The sequence below is a fragment of the Sinocyclocheilus rhinocerous genome, unplaced genomic scaffold (assembly GCF_001515625.1).
Source record: "Sinocyclocheilus rhinocerous isolate Xijiao unplaced genomic scaffold, SAMN03320098_v1.1 scaffold513, whole genome shotgun sequence".
In the NCBI taxonomy this organism is placed as follows: Eukaryota; Metazoa; Chordata; class Actinopteri; order Cypriniformes; family Cyprinidae; genus Sinocyclocheilus; species Sinocyclocheilus rhinocerous.
The window spans coordinates 145,211-158,053 of record NW_015656019.1 but is presented as its reverse complement, the minus strand read 5'-3'; the positions used below and the strand labels follow the sequence as shown (position 1 = coordinate 158,053).

At 35.9% G+C, this 12,843-nt stretch overlaps 1 protein-coding gene across 1 annotated transcript; it reads left to right on the top strand.

Annotated features, from left to right (window-relative positions):
- Positions 1-730: 730 nt before the first annotated feature.
- On the top strand, positions 731-12,843 carry LOC107719228 (opsin-3-like). The gene is made up of 5 exons (XM_016526602.1): positions 731-1,286; positions 3,493-3,812; positions 11,520-11,771; positions 12,042-12,278; positions 12,550-12,843. Exons 1-5 carry the CDS (start codon positions 962-964, stop codon positions 12,589-12,591), a joined length of 1,176 nt encoding a protein of 391 aa, XP_016382088.1. The 5' UTR covers positions 731-961; the 3' UTR covers positions 12,592-12,843.

The following is a 12,843-nucleotide window of genomic DNA, read 5'->3' as shown; positions in this document are numbered from 1 at the left end:
ATACGTTTTCAAAACATCACCATACAGGCTCATTTTCATCTGCAGTCCCTGGCAGGTTGATGATATAAAAACAAAATCCACAAGTACATAAAGAACAAACATGCCAGCAAACATAGTCACACACATAAAAGACTTTATAAAAACCAGAATCAAGCAAGAAACCACTACTTCAAATTATGAAGACATGTTTGATAATCCAATAGCCACCCTTTTATCGATTCAAAAAAAGAAACAAAAGATGTAATATTTCTTAGTTCTATAGGTATAGTAGCCTATTCCAAGTATGTACTGCTCTGCTCTATAGGAAAATGCTGACTGCCCAAGAGCACTTCTTCTATGTGGTATTATACAGTCCCCTCTAGTAGCCTAGTGGCTCTAGTAAATGAGTTAAAATTTTGTCTAATGAATTCATTAAGTGGAGGTGGGGCCATACCATTTTGTACACAAGTAACTTTACTTACTAATCTTGCGCTAATAGCGCATTTAATACGGCAAAGCATTATTAGATTTTTTTTCTCTCTGCACGTTATACGAGAAAAGATGTCGTTAAAACGAGAAAAGATGTCGTTAAAACGACATAACATCTCGTTATTACGACATAATTGAGTGGAAAAAATAATATGTGTGTGGCAGCAATGCGTCACCGTACAGAGCCCCATCACCGTCACTGTGATTAGTGTTCATAACAGCGCACTACACACTCAATCTGCATTCACTCAGCAGTGACAGTCAATCATAGGAGACACTGGAAAGTCTCTGGTGAATCCAGGAGGAACTTTCACTCCTTTTTTCTGGATGAAGGTGACATTTTTCTTCTGAGACGAATTCAGCCTTACTGACATAGCCTACTGAACTACAATCACTAGTCGACTGCCCTGATTGCTTCTGGACGGGCTGCTGAATCGGGTCACTGAGCATCGGGCGTTTCAGTCACCATGCTGGACATTCACTTAGAAAAGAAATGAATTATTTTAATGAAACATCGCCTGAGACCAACCTTGAGGATTATGATTATATTTTCTCCGATGAGACTTATAAACTCCTGACGTTCACCATCGGATCTATCGGTGTCCTGGGCTTCTGTAATAATATCATCGTGATTATTCTCTACTACAGGTTCAAGAGACTCCGAACACCAACTAATTTGTTAATAGTGAATATAAGTGTCAGCGATCTGCTGGTGTCAGTCACTGGAGTTAATTTCACATTCGTCTCGTGCGTGAAGAGAAGATGGATCTTTAATTCTGCCACATGTGTTTGGGATGGATTCAGCAACAGTTTATTCGGTCAGTTCTTTCTTTAGTCCCGCGTGTATCGATAGAGTCACCTGGATAAGTTTAATTCAAAGAATTCAGTAAGAATTCAAAGGAAGTCATTCGTAATCGTTTTTTCTCTTAAATGGTTACTTCGTCTGATCAAGAAAGACATTTTTGTCACAACGATGTACAGTAGCCTATTTTGGCAGCAGTTAGGGAACTTGGTGCTACACAAAACGCTCCAGAAAGCACAGCTAGGATTTAAAAATAGTATACGCAGAATAAAAACATTAAATAATATTACCATACCTACGTGAGTCAATTTAACGTGTTTTACCACGGAAACAAAACCGGACAAATAAACTATTTGGAAACTGACCACCCTACATGACTAAGTTGGCAAGACGTTATTTACCACAGCTGCCAGACATTTCACATAAGCAAAATGTGAGTATTTATAATATTATTACAGCTCTGTGAATGTCCTCATTTCTCACTCACGAGAAAACTCTCTGGAGCAGCGCGTAGGAGTCTGACAGGATTTCTTACACTTAGCTACCTCACGACAAATTATATGAATAACCATGAGAACAACACATTGGAGTAATGTCATAACCTTTGGGTGTATGTCACCTGGAAGCATAGGCGTAGGATTTAGTAGGGACGCTAGGCAATAATTTTTTCGTCGTAAGAACGTTTATGCTTAATTATTTGGTTTATTTGACTATTTACAACATAAGACACAACTCCAAGTATACAACTATGACACATTTATTGAAATAAAAGTCCATCTGGCGCAGAGAAAGATGAAGTCAAATGGAGTCAGATAATGACACTTTAATGCACCAGAAATATCCAGCAGGAATATCAGAATATCAAGCACCTGTGAGAGGATATGCTTTGACCAGAATACCATAATCTCATTTCTTAAAGATAGACGGTCATTTTATGCACCTTCTCCCCCAAGGTCACAACTGATGTTATTTCAAAGATTATCATAACCCTGATAGCACATGTACATCACGGAGACGTCTATTTGACATCTGCAAGACATATTTTTTAGAGTGTTTTCTCATCTGAAATACGTCTATAGGACATTTCCTATCAGATGTCAAATAGATGTTTAGAAAATGTCTTTAAGATGTTTATGATTTAGAATGTATGTAAAACTGACATCTTAGAGACGTCTCTATTAGAATTTTGTACACAGCAGATGCTTTCCAGACGAAGCGATCTTTAACAGACATATTGCAGACGTACATGTGCTATCTGGGAACACGTGATTGTTTCCATACTCCCTCATTTGACCCATTTAGGTGTGAAATTTGCTGTGTTTGATGCTTCTACTAACAGTTGTTTGTAGAGGCATTTGTGTCTATGACCTCCATTTTTGCTTCCTTGAGAATTTACTCATTTAAATAAAAACTGTTTTGATGAGATGTAGCTCAGTGTGTAATACTGCATCATATTCCACATCAAATTTACTAAGCCAGTTCTATTGAAAAAAAGAGGTCTGTGTGAATACATCTGACAGCTGAGAGGAAACACGTTAGTGCTGCTTCCCCACCGGCCTGCCTCTGTCACAGAGGACTGTGGATGTCTGGGTAATTGGGGGAATGTGTCTGTGAGTCTTTTGCCAGAGGAGTCTCTGCGAATACTGCCGTTCAGAGATACAGTTATTTACTTCTAGAAATGATACCAATTGCTATAATCCATCATCTGCTGAAAGTAAGACTCTTATTTGCATGTTGTGTGGAGAGAGGATAATTTTATGCATTATTATTTTAAAATATATTTTAATATTATTTAAAAATTGTAATATTTTATTTAATAATAATTTTATTTATTTAAAAAATATTTTTAAGTGATACATTATGTCTGTGGCATGCAGAATCTTAAGAGAATAATAAAAAAATTTAATAATGAGAATGACAAACAAACTAAAGTCAAACATCTGGACACATTTCGGTAATGAGAATTTGAGGACAGAATGTGCTTCACTGCAATGAAAATAATGTCACAGTGTAAAAAATAAATACAAACACAGTAGTTCTTTCAACAGGCTTCATGCAAATTATAATTTTCTTTATGCAAAATATAATTATTTATCTATAATTTTTCATGTTGTGGTTTTTGGGAGGTCTATCTGTCTGTCTGTCCGTCCATCCATCCATACATCTATCTATTTATTTCAAGTCAACTATATGTCTTTTTATTTCTTTTCTTGTCCTTTAAGGCATCGTGTCCATCATGACTCTCTCCGGTCTGGCGTATGAGCGCTACATCCGTGTGGTTCATGCCAAGGTCATTGACTTCCCCTGGGCCTGGAGGGCTATCACGCACATCTGGCTGTACTCTTTGGTCTGGACTGGAGCTCCTCTCCTGGGATGGAACCGCTACACGCTGGAAGTCCATCAGTTGGGCTGCTCTCTTGACTGGGCTTCCAAAGATCCCAACGACGCTTCCTTCATTCTCTTCTTCCTCCTCGGATGCTTCTTTGTTCCTGTGGGCGTCATGGCCTACTGTTATGGAAACATCTTGTACACTGTGAAAATGGTAAGGCGAACAGATGTAATGCAGTTTTCTTTCTTTTAATTATGTTTGCAACAGTGTGCTTATGCTAATGATAGTCATTTTCTCACTGGCTTTGTCTGGTTGCGTCAGATATATATTTCCTGCTACCTGGTGAGCTACAAACACACTAGCTCTGTATCAAAACCTAGTGAGTTTCCTACCAAGATAGGAGGTTTTTCATGGGTTTATATTGGTTACTTCCATACATGGTCTTTTGCATGTGTGTTGCAAAGTTGGTTGAATATATAATTGCTAATTGTATTGTTTTTGTACCTTGGTGGAATTTCCTATTTCAAATTGATATGGGAGGTCTAACTTCATCCAACCTCATCCAATTATCAGACAAATTGTACCAAATATTAGTACAATAATGGTGATCTAAGCCATTTTAAGTAATTTTCTGTTCTCCACCATTTGCACAGGGGTTGTGCTCAAATGATTTGAAGCGTAAAACCAATAGTGCAACATTTTACTTTTGTTTGTCAGGTTACAAAAATCCAACTTAAGAATATTTTCACTTGATCAAGCCTCAAATTAATGATTTAATGATTAATGATTTTAACAATTTCAATGGTCAAAAGACTGTCAATACCAACCTTTTCCTTCCTCTTCTAGTTCAGATTATCAGTGGTTACTTAAGCATACATATTTCGTATGAAATGGACTAAAGTCATGTGATACAATATAAATATTCAAAATATACCTCTAGTGTGTCACATGCTGTATGTGTGAAGTGCACACTTGCCAGTGTAGAAACTCTGAGGATGCTGCTTATAGACAGCAAGACTGATCCCTAGAGTTTGAAAAAAATTGTACATATTTATTTGTACATATTGTATAGTATTATACTTTTTTTATAAAAGAAATGACCTGCTAAGCATTTTTTATTTAATTTTATTTAAAGTGTATTATATTTATTACATTTATTGACCCTTGGCTTCTCCAAACGTTTTTCTCAAAACTGCTTGTCATCTCATTTCCGATCTGTGATTTGCATGTGACAACTTACAGTTTCTTTCTGTCTTTAACCTTCATCATTCTCTCTTGTTCTTTTATAAACACACTGTCAAGCTGCTGTGATTTAGCAGTGCAGAGGTGCTGCTGTATGAGGGGATATTTCCACTAAAAGCCGTATTGTCTGAAAGTGCCTTCAGCAAATAAGCAGAGACGGTGATTGTGCACGTAAATAGCTTGCGGTTTTCATCAGCGCAGCTCCTGTGCATCAGATTTTATCAGTGTGCCATCCAGATGGTGGAGAGCATGACTGCTCCAACTAGATCTGCAAGTGATTGTGTGCTTACCACAAACTTAAGTGTGCAGTCTTTTCTCTTATCTTAGTTTTGCGTACAGAGACAGCTTTAATTAAACTATTTGTAGGTTGATTCCCCTGAAAAGCATTCTGCCTACAACGAGCATGACTGCTCCAACTAGATCTGCAAGTGATTGTGTGCTTACCACAAACTTAAGTGTGCAGTCTATTCTCTTATCTTAGTTTTGCGTACAGATTAAACTATTTGTAGGTTGATTCCCCTGAAAAGCATTCTGCCTACAATAGTATTGGCTGAACCAGTGTTGCCAACTAATTTTCAGGAAAAGTTGCTAAAGGCAGAACGACTTGTTGCTAAAAGTTGCTAAATGACATTGCGATGTTATTGCACAATGACATCATTATGTAATCACAACGCAAAACTGCATAGAATACACAGTCAAATCACTCAAATCTCAGCTAATATGATTATGAATATGATTTGAAATGTTAATTTAGATTTGTTAGTTAAACTAAAAAAATAAATATAATAATATGAAAATTATAAATAATATCATAAATACAACATTGAATTTTTGAATATTTACACATTTTTGAACAATTACATTTTATGTGTTTTCTTATTAACTAGTAAAATTACGCATTCTGAACAATTATATTTTTAAGCAGTGTATTGGTAGTTAGTTAGTATGCTACACTTTAAGAAAAGTCTGTAAATATAGGGCACAATGTACTGTGTTAATTTGAAGGAATTTTCTGTATGGATTTTTCACAGGTTTTTTACCTGAATTAAAAATTACGCATTGTATTATGTTATCAGGTTACAACTTAATGGATAAAGTTCTGGCAGCAAATTTTCAGTACCTTTTCCATTTTTCTACGTATTTTTTAACTGATCAACAAGTGCAGGTACAAACTAATAACAAGGTGTTATCATAAATGAACAATTGCTATTGAACAATTGCAACTAGCAAATTAATGGTGCACTAAGCGATTTTTGAAAAACGCTTTTGACCACTGTGTCGGACCGAGTCCCAAAACAAACTGGCTGCCAATCAGCAGTAAGGGGCGTGTCTAGTGATAGGGAGAAGAGAGCACAGGACGGACATTAGCTGATCGACTATAGATAGCGAGAGATGGCAGATAAAAAAAAGAGGAACATTTCGGAGGAGCAAAACATTAAAAAGAAGGGTTACGGTCAGGCAAGAGGTAGGACCCGCGTAAATATTGGAGCAGCTTTCCAGCGGTGGAGAGAACTCAAGGAGCGGGAAGGCCTTGCTTTTTTACACAACTTTTCTGTGTTGGCTTTTGCTTGAATATGCTGTGGCAGGCATGGCAGATCCACCATCATTGCTGCCAGAGTTGTATATGTACGTGTGGGGCGGAGTTATCAAAATAGGGGCGAGTTCCTGTTGGGGTATGGGTGTGTTTGTTTTGGTGCTTTCAAATATCAACATCATTTGGCAAAAATCGCTTAGTGCACCTTTAATTCACGTGATATGTGTACTGCTAGACACCTTTGATTTCCTCTTTTTGTGTAATTTAGCGGGAAATTGTGTGCCTTTTTATGATTCGAGTCACAGTTGCTAAAGGTTGGCAAATAAATTTGTTAAATATAGCTAAATTTGTTATGTGCTTTTTGAAGAAAAAGTTGCTAGGATAGTCTGAAAGTTGCTAAAGCAACAAAATTGCTTAGTTGGCAACACTGGACTTAACCAATGGCATATGTTTGGGGCGGGACTATCTGTTTTTCTGACCAATGGCACTTTTTTGTTAGTGATGCAGAAATGTCACACTTCACCTTTAAGCAGTTTATGTGTACCTTTGCCTTTGAGTTTATGTGTAAAACTTTCCAAAACATTTTGCACACAAAGAAAGGACTATGCTATTTTGACAGATATGATTAATATGATGTACTTGCTTGAGACTCCAGTCATTCTGTGGCCTAAATAAATTCTTATTTAATAGATTTATTTAGCCTGACATGTTGACAGTCTTGCAATTCAATCCATTGCTATCCACTGCACTGCAATATACACTATCGTTTAAAAGTTTAGGGACTGTAAGATTTTTTTTTTTTTTAAGAAATGAATGCTTTTATTTAGCAAAGATGTCATTAATCAGAAGTCTATTATAATAATCAGCAAATCAGCATATTAGAATGATTTCTGAAGGATCATGTGACACTAAAGACTGGAGTAAAGATGCTGAAAATTCAGCTTTTAATCACAGGAATAAATTACATTTTAATATATTTTTAAAATAGAGAACAGTTATTTTAAATTGTAATATTTGACAAAAAAGCAGAAAGCAAGTCAACACTACTAAGAGTTAAACCTGCGAGGCACAAAACCAGACTAGACCCCTGTTCACATACACAGTGTTTTATTCTTGCTCTGAAATCAACCCCAGAACTCAGCAGGAGTTCCTTAATAATCCAGACTACTTATTTTAATTCACTATTTCATCTTTTCTGTGTTGGTAAAGGTTCTGTGTTTTTATTTAACTCTACCTTTTAATGTGTTTGATCTGTGTTGTACAGAACAGTTCCTTGTGTCTTGATTATTCTGTTCCATATCAGTAAAGTGTGCCAGCAACTGCCTGAATAAATACATAAATGAATCAGGAAATCAATAAATGCATTAATGATTCGGTCAATCAATAAGCACATGAATGAATTAGGGAATCAATAAATGCATGAATGAATTAGTGAACCAGTTCATTCATGAATAAATCAGTGAAATGGATAGTTATTCAAACTGAGACATTACAAAGAATTGTATACATATATTTTACAACATTTTAAAGCATCTATTCTACCACAGGACAGTTTAATATGAACTAGTGAAAGAAAAAGGTATTTAAATGTGGCCAGTCAAAGGATTTAAGTTAAATCCTTACACATTTATGCAAATATTAACCTAAATTGATGCTAATTAACCAAAAATACCCGCTCATATACCTGTCAATTTAACTGTATGTGAGCAGTATGACAGCTTTAATTGATGCATGGTATAAGGGAAAAATGCTCCAGCATATGAGATTGACTTTACTTGGTTTGGAAAGCCATCTTCAGATTAAATGATTTCAGGAGAAGCTTAGACCAGCTGTTCACATCAACCCGATTGTGCCCCCAAGTGGTGACCCAGTTCTGTGTTAGTTACAGAATGCCCGAGAGATGCTTAGTCAAACTCAGCAAATTGTATTGCTGTCCTTGCAGCTGTGTAATGATAATGAATGCCCTTGAAAATCATAACAAGTGATGTCTGTCTTTGGAAACTATAGATCTCTCCTTTAACATGAAGAGGTCAAACAACAGATTAATGAGTTACTCCAAATTTCACTAAAAACTTATGGACTTAATTATAATATAAGTCAGACACTGAAGTGAGTTGCTGTTTTTGTCACTCTTCTGATGATTGTTTGGCAATGTAACCACACAGAGAAACTTTGGTCAGATCATTTTTAATGTTCATCCGATCTCATTTTGTAAGTGACTTTTCTTTCTGTTTTCTTTGGATTGTTTGACTACTCTAAAGAGAATATAGGAAAATATAACTTAATTAAATAGTTTTTCCTGCTAGCTAGATTTTACATACATAAAAATCTGGCTCTAAACCTCTCTTTTCTTTATTCAGAGGTTTTTTGTTTTGTTTTGTTTTTTGTTGTTGTTTTTTTTAACATGGCAACACATCCCTTATGAAAATTAACCATGGTTAACCAATTAATCAAAATAGGGTAAATAATAATAATAATAAACATGGTTGCTAGTTAAACCATGGTAACCACAAATTAACCATGGTTTTGCTACAGTAACCATAGTTTAACCATGGTATTTATAGTAAAACTGTGGTTATACATAAAAAGCATACATTTTTACTAGCTATAATAAAAGTTTCTTAAAGGGGTCATATGAAAGGGATGCCCATTTTCCACACGTTGATATGATTCTTTAGGGTCTTAATGCTGAAACGCTACTGTCAATCAAACTATCGTGGGAGGGGCCTGTCTGTGTGACGTCAACACACATTTCAGTTCAAACAACTTGTAACAGTGCATGTAGCATCCTATGACCCCTTTAAGGAATTTATATTTGTGTATACTTTTTTCTTTGTTTTGTTTTTATAACTGTACTATAATGGTCTGTTGTTTAGTACTGTTTAATGAAAAAAAAGAAATCAGAAAAAAGATTTGCGATACGCGCTCCGAAGTCCTGATCTGAATAATGATTCGCGAACCATCATTATCATTCGCGAAGTTTCGAAAAGTTTCACCCATCACTATATGTGCTTTTTAAAATCATTACAAGCGATGTCGAATATCGAAAATGAATGGCTCTTTTGATCTGTTTTTTGCTAGTGGATCGCTCGAACCGAATAATCGAAGTCACGAGTTTGAATCAATCTTTCTTCCACACGACACTCAGTACTACTACTGGCTTAGCTCGCTAGTTTTATGATATTAACTGAAATAAGAGAAAAAGCGTGATGTTTACAAATAAAATATCAATATTTCCATTCTAAAGATAACATTCAAAACAAATCTACGATCATATTCAGGTGAGGTAACCGATTTACTGCTAGCTAGTGAAAACACTCCGTTAAAATGACAAGCTGCACCTCACAAATACATGTGAGATGAAAACATTGTGCATTATGATCGAGTTTGTAGCTTAATTCAATGTATTTTATACGACCTCCATCCAAAGCCAATCACCTTGGGAAAGTATATATCTTAATCATCCGGAACAGTGTGTACAATATCCATCTACAGTATAACTATGTCAGCCTAGTCTGAATATGGCTTTTTCTAAATAGATTGTGGATTTGTGGATATGGATGTATGAATTGGGATGTATGTTTTATTGTTTGTATTAAATTGACTGATAATTGCTGAAACGCTACTGTCAATCAAACTATCGTGGGAGGGGCCTGTCTGTGTGACGTCAACACACATTTCAGTTCAAACAACTTGTAACAGTGCATGTAGCATCCTATGACCCCTTTAAGGAATTTATATTTGTGTATACTTTTTTCTTTGTTTTGTTTTTATAACTGTACTATAATGGTCTGTTGTTTAGTACTGTTTAATGAAAAAAAAGAAATCAGAAAAAAGATTTGCGATACGCGCTCCGAAGTCCTGATCTGAATAATGATTCGCGAACCATCATTATCATTCGCGAAGTTTCGAAAAGTTTCACCCATCACTATATGTGCTTTTTAAAATCATTACAAGCGATGTCGAATATCGAAAATGAATGGCTCTTTTGATCTGTTTTTTGCTAGTGGATCGCTCGAACCGAATAATCGAAGTCACGAGTTTGAATCAATCTTTCTTCCACACGACACTCAGTACTACTACTGGCTTAGCTCGCTAGTTTTATGATATTAACTGAAATAAGAGAAAAAGCGTGATGTTTACAAATAAAATATCAATATTTCCATTCTAAAGATAACATTCAACACAAATCTACGATCATATTCAGGTGAGGTAACCGATTTACTGCTAGCTAGTGAAAACACTCTGTAAAATGACAAGCTGCACCTCACAAATACATGTGAGATGAAAACATTGTGCATTATGATCGAGTTTGTAGCTTAATTCAATGTATTTTATACAACCTCCATCCAAAGCCAATCACCTTAGGAAAGTATATATCTTAATCATCAGGAACAGTGTGTACAATATCCATCTACAGTATAACTATGTCAGCCTAGTCTGAATATGGCTTTTTCTAAATAGATTGTGGATTTGTGGATATGGATGTATGAATTGGGATGTATGTTTTATTGTTTGTATTAAATTGACTGATAATCAGTGTGGTGCTTGTGGTTCTGTTCTATTTAATTCTATTCTCTTATTCCTTTTTTTGTCTTTTCTGTTCCCTAGAATAATTTTTTTAATTCTGAAACTTTTGATAGCACCTTTTATTATGTTTTAAATAACCTTTTCCCTCATTTTTAATGGTACTGCAATGTTATGTTTGCAGAATATCATTGTTTTTGCTTGTCCTTTTCTAGACATTTAAATTTTTCCTATAAAACAGATTAAAAGAACATGAGGGAAATTCTACCTTTTTCAAATCATTTTGTTTAAAATGCATCATTTTTTAAATAACACCGAATCACGGATCCCAATACTGCTGTCTTTACCATCACAAGTATTTTCTAAGTAAGATTTCTACGTTTTATAGAACAGCATTTTTACATTACAATCTGAGAGCTTATCAAATTGGGCAGTATCTGAGAATTTTATTATTAAACAGATATTTTTTTTAATGATATACTAATTTGTGTTAGCAAGACCAAGGTTCATCTAAGCTTGGTTGACCAAGGCCATGTTCTTTTTTCCAGGACATGCAATAATATGTTCTTTAACAGATGGAGTTTTATGACAGAATCTCTTCTGATGTCTTGCTATAGCTGCGTTCTATCCAGGATCTGCAGACGGTTCAGACGATTAAGATTCTGCGATATGAGAAGAAAGTGGCGGTGATGTTCCTAATGATGATCTCCTGTTTCCTGGTGTGCTGGACGCCCTATGCTGTGGTCTCCATGCTGGAGGCTTTTGGCTGGAAGAGTTTCGTCTCCCCCACGGTTGCCATCATTCCCTCTCTCTTCGCCAAATCCAGCACTGCCTACAACCCCGTCATCTGCGCCTTCATGAGCAGAAAGGTCAGCAGAAGTCACTCAATTCAAATGGAAGGGCATTTAGTGAGGGTATTTATTATATTATATAGGCAGGCCTGTGACATCACTATAGGACATACAGAATAATTTCACAAATAATTATAAAGAAACTGCAAGTAACACATTGAATTAAACATGACACTTTGAAAGACTGATATAGTATTTTCTTGTGAAACTCACTCGAATAATCTTTGATAAATATATTTTTTACAGTGTATGTATATGAAACTTACTTTCCTTGTTCTGATTGGTCAGTTTCGCAGGTGTATGTTACAGATGCTGTGTTCTCGTCTGGCCAGTGTGCAGCACAGCATTAAGGACCGTCCCCTGGCCCGCATCGAACATCCTGTACGGCCCATTGTGATGTCACAGAGCCGCCCCAACCGGCCCAAAAAGAGAGTGACCTTCAGCTCTTCCTCCATCGTATTCATCATCGCTAACAATGACACTCTGGATATTACCTCCAAATGCAATCACGAACCAGACATCAACGTAATTCAAGTTCGACCGCTTTGACACTTGCCGTAGTGACATAAAAGAACTACACGAGTTCATTAACATCACACTAATTTAATGTTTATAATACAGGCTACAGGAGATACAGAAACATCTCTTTTTTTATAAATATGGAAACACGGATTTCTTTATTGTTGCAACATAAACGGACTTTTTTTGTGTTCCCAATCAAGACTTGTGTGAATTATATCAATTGTAACTATTTTATGAAAATGACTTGGAGTTATGATTTTCTCCATCTTTTCAGACACTGAAACTTCCACCTTCACCCAGTTTCGTGAGCTGGTGAGATATCCGCAGCTTAGATTGAACAGTCCGTGAGCAGAATACAATAGTGAGTGTGCTCAGATAGATTAGGAACACAGTGTTAGTACAAGGACTCTTCTAGGACGGGACATTTGTCAAAACTGCAGCACCTCATACATAATGTCAGTGAGGTCTACAGCGCCCCCTGGAGGAAGCAAAGTGTGTGTCCTGTTTGAAAAACACAAGCCAAACATCACTATTTCTACTGGTCAATTTTTGGATTAGGGCTTGAACA